This window comes from Euphorbia lathyris, chromosome 1, assembly GCF_963576675.1.
Source record: "Euphorbia lathyris chromosome 1, ddEupLath1.1, whole genome shotgun sequence".
Classification (NCBI taxonomy): Eukaryota; Viridiplantae; Streptophyta; class Magnoliopsida; order Malpighiales; family Euphorbiaceae; genus Euphorbia; species Euphorbia lathyris.
This window is the reverse complement of record NC_088910.1, coordinates 140,082,019-140,102,741: the sequence shown is the minus strand read 5'-3', so window position 1 is coordinate 140,102,741 and position 20,723 is coordinate 140,082,019. Positions and strand designations below refer to the sequence as shown.

General features: G+C 35.5%; 1 protein-coding gene across 1 annotated transcript; it reads right to left on the bottom strand.

Annotated features, from left to right (window-relative positions):
* Positions 1-8,299: 8,299 nt before the first annotated feature.
* On the bottom strand, positions 8,300-18,967 carry LOC136219761 (uncharacterized). Its single transcript, XM_066007289.1, has 15 exons — positions 18,733-18,967; positions 17,103-18,657; positions 13,841-13,913; positions 13,497-13,618; positions 13,272-13,322; positions 13,052-13,168; positions 12,842-12,961; positions 12,615-12,750; positions 12,323-12,493; positions 12,050-12,205; positions 11,630-11,830; positions 9,219-9,520; positions 9,025-9,141; positions 8,662-8,788; positions 8,300-8,539 (listed from the first exon to the last, which is right to left on the bottom strand). The coding sequence occupies exons 1-15, from the start codon at positions 18,965-18,967 to the stop codon at positions 8,300-8,302; spliced, it is 3,723 nt and encodes a 1,240-aa protein (XP_065863361.1).
* Between the last annotated feature and the right edge of the window lie 1,756 nt (positions 18,968-20,723).

Below are 20,723 nucleotides of genomic sequence, written 5' to 3'. Positions count from 1 at the left end.
ATATACTTGGTATAAAGATCTATAGAGATAGATCGAGAAGACTGATTGGTCTTTCACAGGCTACATACATTGAAAAGGTGCTAAATCGGTTTAGCATGCTTGAATCGAAACGAGGTAACTTACCCATATTACATGGAGTAAAGTTAAACAATCATCAATGTCCTAAAACCGATGATGATAAACGACGCATGGCTGTAGTCCCGTACGCCGGCGCAATCGGTTCGATTATGTATGCTATGCTATGCACTAGACCTGACGTAGCGTTCGCGTTATCTGTAACGAGTCGTTACCAAGGGAATCCGGGAGACGAGCATTGGATTGCCGTCAAGAACATTCTTAAGTACTTGGGAAGAACTAAAGATATGTTCCTAGTGTACGGAGAAGGTGATCTGAAAATAGAAGGATTTTCAGACGCAAGTCATCTCACAGATGAGAATGATTATAAATCCCAATTGTTGGGGTTTAGTGTCCTATAGACAATTGTTCTAGGATACAAACTTAATGTAAATGAATTGTTCTTTATATCATTTGTTTAATGAGATATATGTTTTATAACTATATAAAGGCAATCCCTTTTAAGCACTAAATAAAGTCTAATAAAAGGAAATCCGTAAGTTTATTTAAAGTGATTATAAAGTGTTCATACAAGCATGAAGTGAGACAAAAATTTATAGTAAACTGATAAACTTAAAACCACCCCAAGTCAAGTGATATGTTTGGGATTGACATATCACTATTGAGACTTGTATGTAACAATGTCTTCTGTCCGAAAGAAAGCTGATCTCACAAGCTTCATATATACAGCTATCTGGACAGTTACATAGATCCGATGAAACGTTGTTCATTAGGATTGGGGATCCGATTTGAGATAACAGGATGGGTAGATTCATCCTTGTCACCTGTTCATCTCATTGGTATTAATAGGTGTAACTAATCCTCAGACTCAAAGGAATATTAATTGGTATTCTGGATTACGGAATGTGATGCTTTGACTCTGGTGTAACACGATCCTTAACAGAGATGACTCTGGGGTGTGAACAGTAGACGTTGGGTATCACAGGAAGTAATTGCGGAGTCGTTATATATTGGATTGAGCATTTATCACTCTCGATAAATGGCAGATACGTCCATGGATCTCTTTTGGAAGACTCGACACTAAATCCTTGCAAGGTCATAGCTTAAGAGTAAGAAATATAGATTTCACTTAACCTATCTTTTTGAGTTGACTCGGCCTGTACAAGTAAAATGAACGTCTCGCTATATGTGACTTGACATCACCCATAGTCATAAGATTTAGTTCAAGGATGTAGTTGATAAAGGATCGAATTATACTGTAACTAATAAAGAAAGGTTAACGACAGAATCAACCTGTCTTCTTATAGATCTGGGGGAATGATTACGGACTTGCTAATCACATACTCTGTACATCATTCCGTTATGCAAAGATTAAATATAATTCTTTGAAAATTAATTTAATAACGTTGCATACGGCTAGAAGCAATAAGAACCTAATGGATCACACATAAGACTTGGAACCTAAAAGAGAGATAGATGTTAATTAATTGATAGAAGCCCAATTGAGCCCAATAAGGCCCATGGACATAAGGGGGTCGAAATTCATGTAGTAATATACATGAATAATTAATTTGATTTTGTTAATCCTAATTAGATTAGGAATATGAATTAAATTAATTAAGAGATAATTAAGTTAGGAGTTTTAATTAGATTAATATACTCATATTATTATCCAATAAGGTTATTATTATCCTTAATATATTAGATATATAGTGAGATAATAATTAGGAATTCTATTCCGAATGGAATTCCTATTCAGTAACCTAATTCTATCTAACTAGGGATTAGATACAAGAGATTATAAATACTCCTTCCCTTGAGATTTTCGAAATCCAAGAAAGCCATACCCTACTTGTAATTTTCGAAATTCACCTAGTGCAAGAGAGAGAAAATTCGACACCCCTAGTTCGAGGATGAGATTTCTCTACGGCTTCGTTTGATCAATTGATTTTCATCTATTTCTTTTATCCTTGATCTTGTGTTGATTAATTAGAGGCAATCTACTTTGGTTTCTATTCAACGGTTGATTCCAAATTAATCTTCCCGTGTTTTATTTCGTGTTTGGGAACTCTAAGAAGAAAAACAAACAAAAGGGAGAAATTCGTTTTACTACTCCCACATCAGGTCAGTTCACGATTTCGCGGATTCTCGGAGATTGAACCGTCGGATCGTCGCGATATTTGGACAGGAGCTTCTAGACATATTCTTCCACGTTTCCACCGAAGGGATTGTTGTTCGGAGGTCTGGAAGGTCTGTTTCGGATAGGGGTAGATTGGTAGACAGTTTCTATCTCTTTTGAAGTTGTGGGCACTTCGTTTGCAACGGTAGATAGAACTTCTAAAAGGTATTTCTTCTTATCCTTCTTTATATGAAATAACGGTTAACGGATCTTGTGGTTAAATGGAAATAGGTTAAAATTTTATATTTCCGCTGCTATACCTTAGCCTAATTTCCAACAGTGGTATCAGAGCCATCGTTAAATCCGTTATTTCATATATGAAAATTTAGAAGTTTTCAATAGGATTGAATAAATATTTATAGTTAGGATTAATTAACAAATTGTTTTGATTAATTAATTCTAAAGATAAATAAGTTTTAATTAATTGCTAATTAAAATAGATTGTGCGTATGTTCCTAATTATTTTGGTTGATAATCATTATAACAAAATCTATTAGTTTTATAGTTAGATTTATAAAATCAGTTTTATTAATTCTAAAGATAAAACGGAAATCTATAGTAGTTTTTCCTATTTTCTGAAAATCGTTTTAAAACCGTTTTAGAACTGATATATATATATTTAAATCGTTTTTACATATTTTAAATACATATGTTTCAGAAATTGATAGTTTTCTGTTTTGATTATCGAATGAAAAATTCGTTTAAAAGTTTGTTTTACCAATTTGTAAACCAAAATGTTAAATGAATTAAAATCAAAATAATTGGGACGTGCATAATTAAAGTTTTGTATAGTTATATTAATCTAAAGATTAATACAAAAGATACGAAACTATTAGAAGTAAAATTGGATGGAAGTTAATTTGATAAGTTAATGTGATTAACATAAATATTACATAAGATAGTTATGTAATTAACCAATTAAATTTATTTAATTGAGTCTATGCATGTTTGGAGTTATGGGCATATTTGGACCCTCTTTAGTCTTTTGGTATTTTTAAAATAGGGCTTGCGAGTCCTGCCTTTCTACTATCTATTGTAATTTCTCCTCTCATCTGATTCTCTTCAATTCAATTGAAGTTTTCTTTAGTAGTATAGAAATTAATATGTAATTTCAAGGCGCCATGGAGAAGACGGAGGACCTAAAGAGAAATATGTAATAGTTAGTATTTCCTTAGGTTTGCCCTTTTATTCCGTCTCTAGCTCGACGGAATAATTTAGATGATATGTCCATAACGCCAATGTATGTGAATGTATGTGTCTGATGTATGCTAAAGCAAATCAAGACTAAGTTAGATTATGAAACCTAAAACAAAATCCCTCATTAAAAAGTTAAGTAAATAAACAAGTTATTAAAATCGGTTGCCCCTCCCTAATATTATAATTCAGCCGGCAGTGCTGAGGGCCTTTGGGTTGTTGAGTAAACTCAAGCTCGGGGTCCTTTCGGTAACACCTGAATTATCGAAAATCATTTTTCATGAATATGGGGTAATACTTAAATTAGATTATGATAATTGGATGAGTAAACTCATGTTGTCATAAACTAATGGGCAAGACGGTTGGGATTAATATGAATAGCATATTAGTTACTAATGTGGTTAGTAACCCAATAACCTAGGAATCACATTAAAGATGTGATTGATTACATGAATCTACCTAATGAATGAGACTAGCTTGTTGAGTAAACTCAAGGTGAAATCTCAGGAGTTAGGGTCCTAGCTCACTAAAGGATTTGTGAAATTCTTCGAATTAATATGGAGGGCTATTAATTTGGCAAAATAGTGGGAGCAATCTAAAATAAACAAAAGGCCTATAATTTTAGATTGATATACTTTAAGCAAATGAATGACATACGTTTACTCTTTCTCACTCTCAGGTTTAATTAAACCCACTCTTATAATCATGACTAAAACCAATCTGCAAAACGTTCTTACCGATAACAAATTGAATGGTTCAAACTTCACCGACTGGTATCGCAACCTCAAAATTGTTTTGAAGTTCGAGAGGAAAGGGTATGTACTTGATACACCGATACCCCCTTACCCAACGGATGATGCTCCCTACCAAGAATTTTATGCTTACTTGAAGCATAAATCTGGTGATGATCAAACGGGAGACATCAACAAGGACACGAAAATAGGTCAAAACGAGGCCCGAGACGCGTCTATAAATAGGATTTTTCCATTGTAAATTAGATATCTTTTTCCTTTGTAATTTTCTTAGCTTTTCACCTTGAGAAATCCTCTCCACCTCCTCCATATCCTTCAAACCTCCATTGAAGACACCTCTGGAGTTCCATTCACCGAGGATTGCTCAAGCTTCATCCTTAAATCCTAGAAAGACGCCTGCATTGGTAGACAGGTTCCCTGAAAGGGATTTTTCTTCTTTTACATTCTGTCTAGCCTCTGATACATGCTATGAATTCTAGGTTTATTGTAACTTCGTGACAATGTTTCCATCTTTGATATATATTATAGTTCTTGTTTATTCAATTGTTTTGATGTTTTAATCTTTGTCTTACGCTTTGTCTGATTGGTTTAACTCATTCGATAATCCCAAAATTAGGTTGGCACATATTGCGAGCTGAATCTGACCTAGTCAGTGCCTAAAGGATTGACGACCCTATAGAAGATTAAGCCCAAATTACTGAGCCTTAGAGCTAGTTTCGGCCTTACAAAGCAATCACGAACTAGGGACTTTAGGAGGATAGGTCGGGTTAATCGCCTTGGACACAAGTGACTTAGGTTTCAATTCAATTGTTTAAACATAATATACTGAAAGGATCATAACATATAATACAGAAGAACATCTGAATCATCAAGCTTTACCTTAATAATAATATTTGAAATAGTAGAGAGAGAAAGAGAGGGGCGGTACAAAAACAGAAAGAGAGAGGCGGTGGAATAGGTTCGTGGAAGAAGATGAAGAGTGGAAGTGGAAGTAGGTTTTTGGAGTTAAACTTAAAAAAGTTGATGGACTAGGCTAAATTTAGTGGCCCAAATAATTTTAAAAGCCTAATAACTTGTGTATGGAAACAAATCATAATTGGCAAGAAAAAGAAAAGAATTAGTGGAAAATTTAAATTGTACAAAACAGATTATGTCACAATGAATATGACAAATCTGGAATAAACTTTAGATTTATGATAAAATTCAAAATGTCATTAACTTTAATTGTAAAATTAATATGAAATATGGTATTCTGTGTAAAAGTTACTATATTACTCATATTCATTAGGTGTCATTCTACTAGATAGAAATAGGTTTTAAATTAATTATATGTATAAATATTATTTATTTATTTATTATATCATCCGGTCCGATCAATCCGAGCCATCCGATCCGACCAAGTGACCCGTGACCCAATTATAAATCCGGTTTGATGTCCCGTCCGGTTCTGATAACATTGCATAAAAGAGAAAGGTGGTAATTGTTGGGGGTAAATGTAATTTTTACTTATTTACATTTTTACCATAGGTTATAATTATAACCTAAGTTTGCTAATTTTTACATTTATTCGTATTCAAATCATAGGTTATAATTATAACCTACAGTTTGTCATTTTTATTATTTTGGTGTAAAAAATAAAGGAAATAAAAAGAAAAATAAAAGAATACAAAAATAAAAGAAATAAAAAGAAAAATAACAGAATACAAAAATAAAAGAAATAAAAAAATAAAAAAAAAAAAAGAAATAGTCAAAAGAAGAGAAGAATGTGGGTTAGTGGGTGCAGGAAACCCGAAATAGGTCACTGGTCACTTTTGATTAAATTATTCGGGGAGCTAAACGTTCAAGAACTTCAGAAGTGAGTTCGGATCCAGAAAATAGACGTCCCCAGCTTTCTGGATCCATCTTCAGCAGCACCACAGGACGAGCACAGAGAGAGCAGGAATTTTACGAAGTCAGCTGCAGAAACACAATACAATTTCGGGTCAAACTTCACAAGCCAAGTTGAGGCCAAAAAACAAGGAAGCACTACTCCATTTTATGCAAAGTGGCAGCATGACATGAGTAGTGGGTAAGTGTGTGATTCGTGGGTGCAAATCCTTCCTATAAATAACATTTCTTCCTCTTCATTCAAGCCCCCCCCCCCCCCCCCCCCCAACCAACAACCAATCAATCAATACAAAACAAAAATCAAAACCAAAATAATCAATCAAATACAAGAATACACAACACATATCAATCCAATTATCAGATATATTCAGTCTATTCATATCTTTCTAGCCAAATTCGGTCCCAATTCGGTCCAATTTCATTCCTAAATACAATTCTCAAGCTTCCGGGCCAATTCCGATCATTAATCCTTGATTCTTATCATCAATTATAGCTACAATTGCTATAATCTCAAGCTTTTGTTCATCAATTTGAACATCAATTTACAACAGCCCCTTTTTTTCATCTAATCTTAGCCACTAAAATCATCCCTCTCGGTCCCTGATTCGGTATAATTTGCTCTTTTTCGACCAAACACAAACCCGATTCGTTTTCCTACTCAGATTCACATCCAAAAACTCAATTTCCTAGTCAAAACATCAATCTTATCACAACAATCCCAATTTCCAAATATTCAAGCCCAATCAATTGGCACCACTAAACACGCATCTTAATCAAGTCAAGCATCGATCTCGGGATAACGACCTCAGACAAACAAAATGTTTCAACACGACGCTTCGACGCGACGGCTCACCGCTTCGGTTAATTCATTTCAATTGTTCATTTCAATTTCAATTACAATCATATTTATTGCTTTTGATATTGTGGATATTAAATTTGCTATTTGTCTTGGCTGTAATTATTGCTATTCGGTTTATTGTAACCCGAAACTCTTATTTTAAAGTAAATATAAAGAAAAATTTCCAAAATTCTTGTGTTTTCTTATCATTCTTACATTTTTAATTACTGAAAACTATTGGTACAATTCTAGTTAAAGTTGTGTTGACGACAACTAGGAACCCAGGGAAACATTTTCACAATCCTTGATTTTCCCGTATAATTGTTTGATTATTAGTCAGTTATCCATTAGACACATGCGCATATCTATAAAAACCATTTTCTTAAATGCAGGTTGAGAACCTAATTCTCTGGCACGCCCGCATTTTTCCCGCACAAGTCAAGGTTGTAAAGGAAATATTTTTGTTACTAAAAAATATCGCTAACAATGACAGTGAGTATTTTGTTTATTATAAGATGATCTTCAGACGTTTGCTGTCGTCAATAAAAGTGTACATTTAATGACAATATGATTGTCCCTAATTAATACTCTTAAGTGACAAATTAGATTTTAATGTGTCAAAAATTATGACAAATATAACGTCATTTAAATTTTTCAATTTCAGTCTTATATAGATATTCGCCACATTAACTGTATTTTTTTAGGACGAAATATAAATTTGTCAGTTAAATATATACTTTCTATGACGATATTAAAACTGAAGTGACAAAAAAGGACGCTAGATACAATGTCAATAAAATTCTATAATTTTGATATTGTATTGAAATTCGTCACTTCAACTATATATTTAGATGACAAATGATGAATGGTGTCATTTAAATGTTTAGTATTCATGACGAAATAAAGTTTAATGTGACAAAATATTATAATAATAGTGACAAAATAAGCGTCACTAATACAAATCAATGTAGTGACACATGTTCTTGTTCGTCATATGACACATGTTCTTGTTCGTCATATATACATAATAACACGCTCCTGCCGTGACAATAACTGTGACGATCAATTTTCGTCAGCTATTATATATTATGATGAAAAAACATGTTTTCATGACAATTTGTGTGCGTGATAAAATATCAAATTTCTTTGTGTGATAAAAAAAACCCATTGATGACTAAAGAGAAACAAATTATGATCTTCTAGTTCAACAGATGCACAAGTTACGACTAGCCTACCTTTAGCTTTTGATAGCCACACTAGAAACTAATATGGTAAAGGAAGAGAATCAATAGTATAATTTCTCTATTGAAAAGAATATAAACAATTCACATTGATAAAATTATATTTATAATAATTAACATATAGAAGAGATTGTCAAGGTTGTGTAGGGGCTTCGAGACGAATATAGTCATACATGACATCGTACAAGGGGCCATTATCTCTGGTTTGAGTTAGAAAGATAGTATTACTTCCTACAACAAGATTATTACAAGGCACATTTATGCTATACAACCAATACATCCCATGAATTCCATGTCTTGCTATTGCATTATCTTTCCCTATCAATCCCGTCGTAAAAAGAGGCTTTACAGCATTCTGGTTGTTGAATCGAACCTAATCAGTAAACAAAACAAACACAATATTTCTGTTAGTACCGCTAACAATGCGTTGTTACATTTATTATTATAAAAAGAAATTTAAAATCCTAATTGGCTTTGAAATAAAATATTATATACTTGAATTTCAGACATGGCAGCTGATGCTAAGGCCAACTGAAGAGTGGAATTCCCAGTCTGTTGAACAACTTGAAGTGGAAATACGATCTGCCATGTCGTTGGTTCATATGTATCTTTTCCTTTTTTCCTAGAAATGAACCAACACACATATATATAATTAGAACCAGCCCAAAGAAAGTTTAATCTATGTTGAACGGACAAATAAACATTATTTCTAAAACATAACCTTCACAATGTGTCCTTCATACAAAAATGGACATAAACATGGAAACGAAAAGCAAAAATGCTACTAAAGAGTAATATATGTGCTAACATGGAGTTTAATCCAAGGATATGAACAAGTGAAATAATTAATTAATATACCTTATAACAAGGGCGAAGAACCAATCTTTAGTGTAATTACAGACACCAACATTATAAACAAGATCATTTTTTGGATATAAATCAGTATATCTTTCCCATAATCCGTACTGCCTATATCTGTTCAACAAAAGGATTAGTAATTAAACAGTGTTATTATGGCAAATAATTTTAGTTGACGAGACGTAATCAATTACTTGTCTGTTGGATGATTAGTATATAGTTTGTTCATCAGTGTTGGGCTGGTGTCAGGCACATAGAATTCAGCAGCAGAACGGTCAGGAATTCCAATGCTCCACAAAGTTGGACCATTTCTTGGAGGAACATATACAAGTGAACCTAATGCTGTTGTTTTTCCTGGTGTAATGGTGATATCACAGTTATGCTTGAAATCTCCAATTACAACAGGAACCCAAGCGTACAAACTGTAGGTCCCAGGTCGAACATTTTTAATCAAGAAATTGCCATTACTATCAACTCGAGTCCAAAATTGGTAACCCTAAAACAACATTGGTAACCCAATTATGTAAATAATTTCACCAAAAGCTTAAGCTAAAGAATATATTTTATTATAATCACTCACAAGATTATATACCTTAGCTTCGAATTGCGAAGAGCCAGGAAAACTGGGTGCAGCTAATCCGACATAAGCACAATCAGCATACACCGGTGACTTCTCACTCGCATATTTATCTCCAACTGTTAGCTGACCCATAACAGTCCCTCTTTGATTAGAGGAAGGAAAATCTGGAGATTTAATAAAATCGTATGGCCAACTTTTCTCTTTGATTAGATGACAAATGATGAATGGTGTCATTTAAATGTTTAGTATTCATGACGAAATAAAGTTTAATGTGACAAAATATTATAATAATAGTGATAAAATAAGCGTCACTAATACAAATCAATATAGTGACACATGTTCTTGTTCGTCATATAAAAGTAAATTGTCAATGACAAAAGAAAAAAAAATCGTGATATATATATAATACCATGCTCATACCATGAGGAAAAAATATTATTTCATGACGAAATAATATTATTTCATGACAATTTATGTGCGTCATAAAATATCAAATTTCTTGTAGTAATAAAAAAACCATCGATGACTAAGGAGAATCAAATTATGATCTTCTAGTTTCAACAGATGCACAAGTTACGACCAGCCTATCTTTAGCTTTTGATAGCCATACTAGAAAGTAATATGGTAAAGGAAGAGAATCAATAGTATAATTTCTCTATTAAAAAGAATATAAACAATTTACATCGATAAAATTATGTTTATAATAATTAACATATAGAAGAGATTTTCAAGGTTGTGTAGGGGCTTGGAGACGAATATAGTCATACATGACACCGTACAAGGGGCCATTATCTCTGGTTTGACTTAGAAAGATAGTATTACTTCCTACAACAAGATTATTACACGGCACATTTATGCTATACAACCAATACATCCCATGAATTCCATGTCTTGCTATTGCATTATCTTTCCCTATCAATCCCGTCGTAAAAAGAGGCTTTACAGCATTCTGGTTGTTGAATCGAACCTAATCAGTAAACAAAACAAACACAATATTTCTGTTAGTACCGCTAACAATGCGCTGTTACATTTATTATTATAAAAAGAAATTTAAAATCCTAATTGGCTTTGAAATAAAATATTATATACTTGAATTTCAGACATGGCAGCTGATGCCAAGGCCAACTGAAGAGTGTAATTCCCAGTCTGTTGAACAACTTGAAGTGGAAATACGATCTGCCATGTCGTTGGTTCATATGTATCTTTTCCTTTTTTCCTAGAAATGAACCAACAAACATATATATAATTAGAACCAGCCCTAAGAAAGTTTAATCTATGTTGAACGGACAAATAAACATTATTTCTAAAATATAACCTTCACAATGTGTCCTCCAAACGAAAATGGACATAAACATGGACACGAAAAGCAAAAATGCTACTAAAGAGTAATATATGTGCTAACATGGAGTTTAATCCAAGGATATGAACAAGTGAAACAATTAATTAATATACCTTATAACATGGGCGAAGAACCAATCTTTAGTGTAATTACAGACACCAACATTATAAACAAGATCATTTTTTGGATATAAATCAGTATATCTTTCCCATAATCCGTACTGCCTATATCTGTTCAACAAAAGGATTAGTAATTAAACAATGTTATTATGGCAAATAATTTTAGTAGACGAGTCGTAATCAATTACTTGTCTGTTGGATGATTAGTATATAGTTTGTTCATCAGTGTTGGGCTGGTGTCAGGCACATAGAATTCAGCAGCAGAACGGTCAGGAATTCCAATGCTCTTGGAGGAACATATACAAGTGAACCTAATGTTGTTGTATTTCCTGGTGTAACGGTGATATCACAATTATGCTTGAAATCTCCAATTACACCAGGAACCCAAGCGTACAAACTATAGGTCCCAGGTCGAACATTTTTAATCACGAAATTACCTTTACTATCAGATCGAGTCCAAAATTGGTAGCCCTAAAACAACATTGATAACCCAATTATGTAAATAATTTCACCAAAAGCTTAAGCCAAAGAATATATTTTATTATAATCACTCACAAGATTATATACCTTAGCTTCGAATTGCCAAGAGCCAGGAAAACCGGGTGTAGCTAGTCCGACATAGGCACAATCAGCATACACCGGTGACTTCTCACTCGCATATTTATCTCCAACTGTTAGCTGACCCATAACAGTCCCTCTTTGGTTAGAGGAAGGAAAATCTCGAGATTGAATAAAATCGTATGGCCAACTTTTCTCTTCTTTTAACATCTATATATACAAAAAAAAGTAAGATAATGTTTTTATAATGATATTTATACCGAATGAGGAGGGTTGCCGTAGGTTTGTGGCGGCAAGCGTAAAACTTAGCCACATCTTATGACATGAACCAAAATATATGGTTCATGTTAGCCGACCCCGAATCATTTCGGGACTAAGGCTTTGTTGTTGTTGTTATTTACAACGAATGTGTAGTGTATTGACAGATACCTGTGCTTTAGCATCGTTCCAATGCGCGAGAGGATCGTTCGTTGGGGAAATAGAATTAAGATATACGAAAACAGGACCCATAACTTTCTTCCATGCTTCTCCATTTCGGTATGATGTATTAAAGTCCTTCCCGACATAATGGATGCTTGTAAACATCTGCATTTTAATTATATTACTAATGTATCTCATTCACATGGAACCCCGATAAAATTAGCTACCAGACATTAAATTATAGGTTTGACGCATGAATGAATGGATATAGAAGTTACGAACGTTCATGCAAATGGGGCCACAATGGGAGGTAAGGTCTTGTCTGACAGGCCCACCAGCATGGAATTCGTGGGAGGGAGAAATCATCCAGAAGCCAACGGGTGGATCATTTGATATCCACCCATGCACTTGGTTATGCTGGTTCTCTAGTGAATATTGGTACTTGTCATCTACCTGCAATATTATCACAATATATATTCATTATATTAAACTAAAAAACCACTAATTCTAATAACATATATTAAGTTTTACCATTTTTATAAGTAGCTAGAAGTTAATATTTTAATAGTATTACCTCTCCTTTGAATTTTGGATCGATTGGATTAGTCAAGAGAACAGCTTCAGGATATGCAAGTGGCTGACCGGTGGTACGGTCTTCCGGCATCGGCATCATCCGTTGCTTATCATCTGACACCGCCATGAAGTGAAACCTGTACATAATTGCATTTTTTTATTATCTTAATGCATACCTAAATATTTACAAATTAATTTAGGTAATTTAATACGATTTTCCATAATTACTTCTCTTTTTGGAGCTTAAACACAACTCTAATTTGATCAATGTCAACATCAGGCCATCCTTTTAAACGTTCCAATATTGTATACATATACAAACCTGAACTTCCACACCTCACTATATACCTGCATCAATTGAAATTTCATTAATATCATTAATTTGTGCCTTAATCATAGTATTACAAAATATACATTAATTATTTTAGTAAAACTGACCTCTTGTCTACATTTAGAGGAACCGCGGATTTATCCTTTGGATCCCATTTTTTGGAGAATGAAATCTCTACCTGTTGCTCATCTTCCTTTATGATTTTAAAATCAGTGGTTTGTACCCTTAAGGAAAGAATAATTTAATTACAATTTCATCAGACATAATCAATTTATCTATCATGAAAATAATAATTAAATAATTTATATGTCATATGGGTTAAATTACTTGTCAAATATGTCAGACCCTCCAGGTGTACTCCAAACCACATCCCAATATCTGCACATAAAAAAATATTGTGTAATGTAGTTAGAATTATATTTCAAAGAAAAACATATAAAATGTGATTTATCTAATTAGTTATTGATATATGTAAACAAATTCTAAAAAAATAAAAATTGAATCAACATTATCGTTTACATAGTACTAAATTAAATATGTTTAAATATGTACCCTCTATCATCTTCTTCATGTTTTATTTCAAGTACATTATCGATTTTGTTGTACTTAATTCCAATGACATCACCACCAGGAGAAGCAAAAGTGACTTCAACAAGTCCATTATCAATCACAACCTGATACAAAACATTAAAAAATATTTAAGAAAGTAACCAGAAAATATATTTAAGATAAAAAATATTACTTCTTACACTACATTATATTTCTCATTTTTTTTTATTTCAATACAGAAAAGTATAAAAATACACCCTTGTAATTTCATTGAGTAGATGTATGTGATATTTTTTTACAAAATTAGAAACCAAGATAAGAAGAGATATAAGATAAGTAATGATTACTCGTTGTTGATCCTTTAGTACGTGAACTTGAACCCCGGTAGGAGAACTACTATTGGTCGTCCTTGAAACATTACTACAAAAAATTTCCAAAAATATGATATTAAATTTCTCATCAGGTAAGTAAAATTTAGGATAGGTGGATTTATGAAGTGTAATATCAACAAAAAGGAGAAGAAACAGAAAATGTTCAAACGGGCAGAGATAATAATAAGAATTATTTTTGGGCTTTAACTATCAACTTAAATTTTTAATTCAATTGGTTCTTTGACACAAACAAGATTTATCTTCTTTGTCCATGCTGTGAAAGTCTTCTCATATCATAGACGGCGAAAAAAATATTCGGTACGATAGTGTCCTAAAGTCAAGGATATCCTATGCATATATAAGCTCACAATACATTCAAGGTTCATCAATAATAATTAAAAAAACTACATAATGAGATATGTCATCAACTTAATGAGATATGTAAAAAATTTCCTCCAATTTTTACTGCATTACTAATTTTTTTTACTAACATCTAAAAGCGCACGTACTATTTTAGCATAAAAAAGTACTACAGTTATGTCCATCTATAAGTGCTTTTCCAATAGCAAAAAATGGTCTACTAAGCAATATAGGTACATGAAAATCTTTTTCAATATCCATGGTAATGAAGTCGACTGGAAATATGAATTTATCCACTTTGACGAGAATGTCTTCCGCTATAACTCTATGGTACCCAATTGATCTGTCGCCTAACTAGAGGGACACTCTAGTGGGAGCTGGCTCCCTTAGGCCTAGCTTTTTTATAAACGTTATATGGCATAATATTTATGTTGGATCCAAGGAAGCACATTGCATTATATTTAAATTACCAGTGGTATATAGGATAAAAAAACTCCCCGGATCTTTCAGCTTAGTCGGTAATGAAGACTTTCTCTAGAGAATGGATGAGCAATCTCACTTCAGCTGCAAAGTTGTAATTCTTTCCAGTTTGTGTTTGTTCTGAAGCAACTCCTTAAGGAACTTCACATACCTAGAGTAGTGGTTTCTTTTGTTGGTCCCTTGTAAGGTTGCAAGTATAGTTCCAAGGGGGGGTTAGGAACTATTTAAACTTTTTCCAACTAGGGCAGACACCTTTTTCTAAGGAAAAAGGTTTTAACAGTGGCGCTGAGTAAACAGCAGGATACTGGCTTAGTCAACTGGTGACTAGGTCAGTTTCTTAGCTTGAGTCAGGAGATAGCACTTAGAGTCTATTCCTGAGCTCAGATGCTTAACGCGCACAACTCAACTTGACCGCTTTACTTGGTCAGTTTTTGTTTATTTTAAGCAAGCAATATATATAAGGAGTTAAAGGTAAGAAATACTTTACTCAGCAGATTTATCCAGGTTCGGTTTCTTCTAAGCCTACGTCCTGTCCCCGGAACACGTTCCGAGATTTCGAATCCTCTACTGAGCTCTTTAAAGGTAGAGCCTCAAACCCTTTACAATCTTAGCAACTGAGTATAACAAGATTACCTTCCTCTATACCTCTACTCAATCCTAATCTCTTGCTGAGTACTATAACCGAGTACTCAGCCTCTCCTTTCTATCTCTAGAAATGATAAGTGTTTTGTCCTATACAAAGATTTGCTAAGACACTTTAGACGATTGAAATAATCACTCTAGACTTTTACACAAATGTATGAATTGTAGTGTAAGATTTGCTTTGCTTCTTGCTTGCAGAACTTGTGTAGAAATTTGGTCAGCGTAACTGCTTGATCAAGTTCTGTCTTGAGTGAAGCTTCTGATGGCTCTATTTATAGAGACGTCTGGGCATCGGTCATTTCGAATTTCGAAATAACCGTTGGAGGGAAACAGCTACATGTCGTTGTCATCCTGACTTGCTCAGAGCTCTCGGCCAATCAGATTCACGTATCTTCTGTCCTCGGTTAGCTCAGCAGGCTGTCTCCCTTTTTATGGTAAATTCAACTAGATAGCATACTGTGTCGTCCAAACTTTACCCAAAGTAGAAATACTTTGTCTGGAAGTTTTCATATGCCAGCTGCTGTCTTATACGCTTTGTCGAGACTACTCAGCAACTTCATCTTGAAGTTGTTCCCGAAGGTCTTCTAGATCCTTCTCTTTGCTGAGTTGCGTTTTACCCAAAGCGACAGCGTTTTAAAAACGCGGGCCGAGTTGTACTGAGTTGTTTGACTTGGGCCTTGGCTTCCGTATTGGGCTTGGGCCTTTTAGTTCTTGTGTCTTATAAACAAATTTAACTCAACATTGAACAAACACATTAGTAGTATAAATCAAAGCATTTAAACTTAGTGTGTTTAGAATATGTATTTTAAATTATACTTAAACAATTTTGTCAAATCAAAATTATGTGAAAAGGTGTTTCAACAAACTCCCCCATTTTGATATTGGCAAAACTATTCAGCAAGGAACTCAGTATGAGCTCCCCTATGATAGTTGACCTAGTATAATTTAGTAAACTCCCCCGTAAGGGTTGAGCTACTGACTTAGTTTTACTTAAAACATTTAAAGGTTTAAATGAGTAAGTCTAAGGTCAATTTTCAGATATAGGTCAGCTATTTCAACATATTCTATTTACTTAGTATAAAGCGGAAGGTTTAGTCATATAGAGTGCGCTGAGTAATTTGTTGTTCAATGAGTTCTTAACAGACAATGTTTTACAAACACATAGGTCAATGTCAAACATGTTATCAGCATTTGATTTAGTCAAATAATTTTCCAAGTGTTAAACATAGCTGATTTAATTGAAGATACATAATGACTCAGTATTTAGTAACATATATCATAACTCAGGATTTGAATATCGATGAAAAATGTAGATATGATATTTAGATAGAAGTCAGTGTTTACACAGCAAAATGTTTATATAGATAAGACAAATAGATTACAACTGACTTAGTCTAAGAATTGAGCTAGCCTAGCCTATCTATTTCTTTTCTTGTGTTGCGACGACTGACTTCGCTCATGCTGAGCTCTAGCTGCTTGCGCTTTATCCCCCATTTTGTCAACTTCAGGGAGCTTGAATGCATCGGTTAAGACAGCTCGAGTCAGTTCCTGAGAAAGCTCCTTAAGCTTTTCAGCGCTTTCATTTACGCCATAAAAAATGGCAACTCCATCAGCTGATACCTCTTCGGGTATTCGAAGATCAGCAGCACTGAGCATATTGACACTGTATGCTTGAGCTTTGGCTTGCCAGATAAGAGTTTCAGTAAGGCCAGCAAAGACTTGGTGAAATGTCTTTAAAAGAGCTGTGTCGTAATACTGACGTTGAAGATTGTTATGACGAATGTGGTTGAAGGTTTGTTGTGTGAGAGTCATCATCTCATTCTGCTTCATTGCGTCAGTATCCATCTCTTGCTTATTTAGATTAAACAGCCGTATAGCCTTACCAATTTGCTCTACTGAGCACTGACTGTACGACACCATTTGCTCGTTGCTCTTAAGTTGCTCAGTATGAAGCTGAGCAAAGAGCATCTTGACTTCAGATGAAGTGGCATAGTTAGGATGTGCAACTGACAAGTTCTGGACTTGTTGGTGGAGAGAGTTCAAGTGTTGCACGGTTGTCAGCTGAATCTCAGCCAGCTTGGCAATTGAATCCTGCTTAGCTTGCTGTGCTTGGAAGGATATGACGACGTTCAGCAGATCCTTGAGTCCCTTAACTTCGTTGAGAAGCTGAGTGACCTTGGAAAGCTGGGTGGTCTCAAGAATTGAAGATCCAGCAGCAGGAGGAGTGGGGTGTTGAAGGTCTCTGATTAAGGCTTGCACTGAGTTAATGATCTTTTTGCCGGACTCAGTGGCATTCAGATAGCTTTGTGATCCTTCAGGTACATAAGTATGACCGGTAGGAAGAGGAGTGAAAGGAGTAACCGGTTCAGTGACTGGAATAACATTCTCAATCTGCACTTGTGTTTGCGGGAGAGTTGATTGATCGGCAGAGAATTGAGTGGGAGAAGTTGTAATACGGATACTGTCTGTGCTGACGGCAGAAGTGTGTGGAGTCAGCACCATGCTTGAGAAAATAGCATGAACAGTAGACGGTTCAACCTGACTGGTTGATGTGGCAGAAGCATTAGGGTCGGCATGTTCCCGCTGAGAAGAAACAGAGGCTTGTTTTTCTAATGGCGCGGAGGTAGTGGAAGTGGATTGTCGTTTGAAAAATGTGAGTTTGACAGTAGAAGGGTCCTTAGTTGTCTTTGAGAGGACAAGGTCAGGAAGAGTCGGTGGTTGCATAGGAGGTTCACTGACTAACTTCTCACTGGCCTTAACCAACTTTCGCCTTCTATGAGGTGGAGTGGCAGTATGAGCAGGTTCTCCTGAGTGAGTAGGAGAGGATTCTTGTTGCTCAGTATGAGTCTGGTCAGCCTGCTCTTCAACTTGATCAACAATGTGTTGGTCAAGTACTTGCTCAACTCCAGCAGCTAGCTCAGTGTTATGCTCATTACCAGCAGCTACCCCGGTATCGGCATCCTCAGCCTCATGCTCGCTGGCAGTTTCCTCAGAATCCTCAGCGTCATCCTGATCGCTGGCTTCTTCTTCTTCTTCCTGCTCAGTGCTATCACCATCAAGTTCTTCCTCAACTTGAGAGATGAAGTGATCATCTAGTTGGACATCATGTTCCTCAGACTCAGCAATTGTACCTTGACACTGGGTGAAGTGAGAGTCACCCGATACAATGAAGTCGGTCGGTATGGCATCCAGAGGAGTCAATGTTGAAGGCTTCTGCTTCTTCTGAGGTTGCATAGTAGCTTCCTCAGTACTAGGCTCACTTTGCCTGCTTCTTTTCTCAGCTGACTTACCAGCTGACTTCTGCCTCTTTGCTGGAGACTCAACGTTTTATGAAGTAGTCTCAGCAGATTTACTTTTCCGGGAAGCTGGGGCCTTAGTCCTCTTGCCTTTCTTTGGCTCAGCAGTTCCCTCAGCTTGGCCAGCAGTAGCAGCAACTTTGCCTTTCTTCAGAGGCTGTCCATATTTCAATGCCCTCAGTGAGGCAGCAGTAATCTCAGATCCTCGAGTAGACTCCTCACCTTCGAGGTCAATCTTATGGTCAATGAGGATTCTTGTAATGATTGACCCTAGCCTCAGCATACCAGTGCTGCGTAGGAAGCCAGCAACTAGAAAGACCAGCATGTTGATAGGAGTGTACGTCAGCATATGCCATATGAAGCATTGCTCGAAATTTGTCGCTGATGTAGTGCAGTTGATCTTTGGGTAGATAAAATAGGTCAGCAGGTAATGAGCCATCTTCTGGTGCTGACCCATTGATGATGCTGAGACTTCTCCTGAGTGACCCTCAGGCTTATAGAAGGTATGGCTATAACCAGTGCCATCCTGATCTCCAGATCTCCTCAGCCTTGCTCCTGATGTCTTCAATGTGAGCAAGTTTCCTAAGTATAGGGGGTTGATGAAGATGGTTTTGCCTTTCACCTCAGTGCACAGGTAGTTAGTGTTGTCATTTGCAACTTTGAGGTTGTGGTAAAACTCCCTTACCAGGTCAGGATAAGTTTCATCCCTAACCGAAAACAGCCCAGTCCATTCATTCTGTGCAATCCATTCGCAGAACGGTTGTTCATTTTGCACGAAGTTCTCAGAGACCCATCTTGAGGGCTCAACTTTCCATTCGCGGACATTCTCAAAAATCTTGGAGTATGTCCTGATCTTTACGGGTTTTCCCTGACCAGAGGTTTGGCCAGCTTTTCCTTTGCTCGGCGTAGGAGGATTTCCAGTAGGTTCATCAGAGTTGGACTTTTGGTGGCCGGCACCGGAGATATTGTAGGATACCTTAGTCATTATCGAAGATGGGGAAGGTTTAGGAAGGATTTTGAGAGAGAAAGAGTTTTGAAACAGTTTCTATGCCTTAGAATTTGATTAAGCGTAAAGAATAAAAGATGGGGAAATTCCCATAATTTATAGACGGAATGAGCGGTGTGGATTTAATCGAATCCATGTGTCAGTTTTGCCTTGGGATTGTGTACCGACAAAGATCCTGGCATTTATGACACATACGGCGAATACGTCATCCTACGGCTATACGCGTGCTATTGTATTTATGCTAACGGATCTAACACTCAGTATTTAGAATGTCAAGCGTTTGATATTCTGAGTGTCAGGATTATATTTACGGATGATTTGATTTCTAAGTTCAAAAAGCTAACTTACTCAGTGTGCAATGGTTACTCAGTATTTGCTGTTTAATAAATTTCAAAGAGTACACAGCAAAGACAATCATTCAGCATAATAATTCACTCAGCATGCATATTCATTTAGTTCAGGAATTTACTGAAGAGGATTAAACATACCAATAGCTTCTCTCAGTATGCTGAACTGCTCACGAGCCAGTGGCTTCGTGAAGATATCCGCAAGCTGTTCGTCCATTGGGACAAAGGTCAGCTTTATCTCACCTTTGAGTACATGGTCTCTAATGAAGTGATGTCTGATGCTGACATGCTTCATTCTGCTGTGTTGAATTGGATTCTTGGAAAGATCAATTGCACTTTTGTTGTCATATTTAACTTCAATTGTCTTTGTTTGAACACTATAGTCTTCAAGCTGTTGCTTAATCCATAGGACTTGAGCAACACAATGACCAGCAGCAATGTACTCAGCTTCAGTGGTAGACAAGGCTACTGACGCCTGCTTTTTGCTGAACCAGGATACAAGACAGCTTCCTAAGAAGTGGCATCCTCCAGAGGTGCTTTTTCGTTCCAGCTTATCCCGTCCATAGTCAGCGTCAGTGTATCCGATGAGTGTGAAATCATGAGTATTTGGATACCACAAACCTGCGTTTACTGAGCTTTGCAAATATCTAAGGATTCTTTTTACAGTAATGTAATGAGATTCCTTAGGGTTAGATTGATATCTAGCACAGTAGCATACTGAAAACTGA

Coding starts and splice junctions, on each gene's coding strand:
- LOC136219761 (XM_066007289.1), bottom strand. CDS start 18,967: ATGCTGGTCTTTCTAGTTGCTGGCTTCCTACGCAGCACTGGTATGCTG. Junction 18,658..18,732: donor AACTGCTGAGCCAAAGAAAG/GCAAGAGGACTA, acceptor TTGAGTCTCCAG/CAAAGAGGCAGAAGTCAGCT. Junction 12,494..12,614: donor ATCCAAAATTCAAAGGAGAG/GTAATACTATTA, acceptor ATAATATTGCAG/GTAGATGACAAGTACCAATA.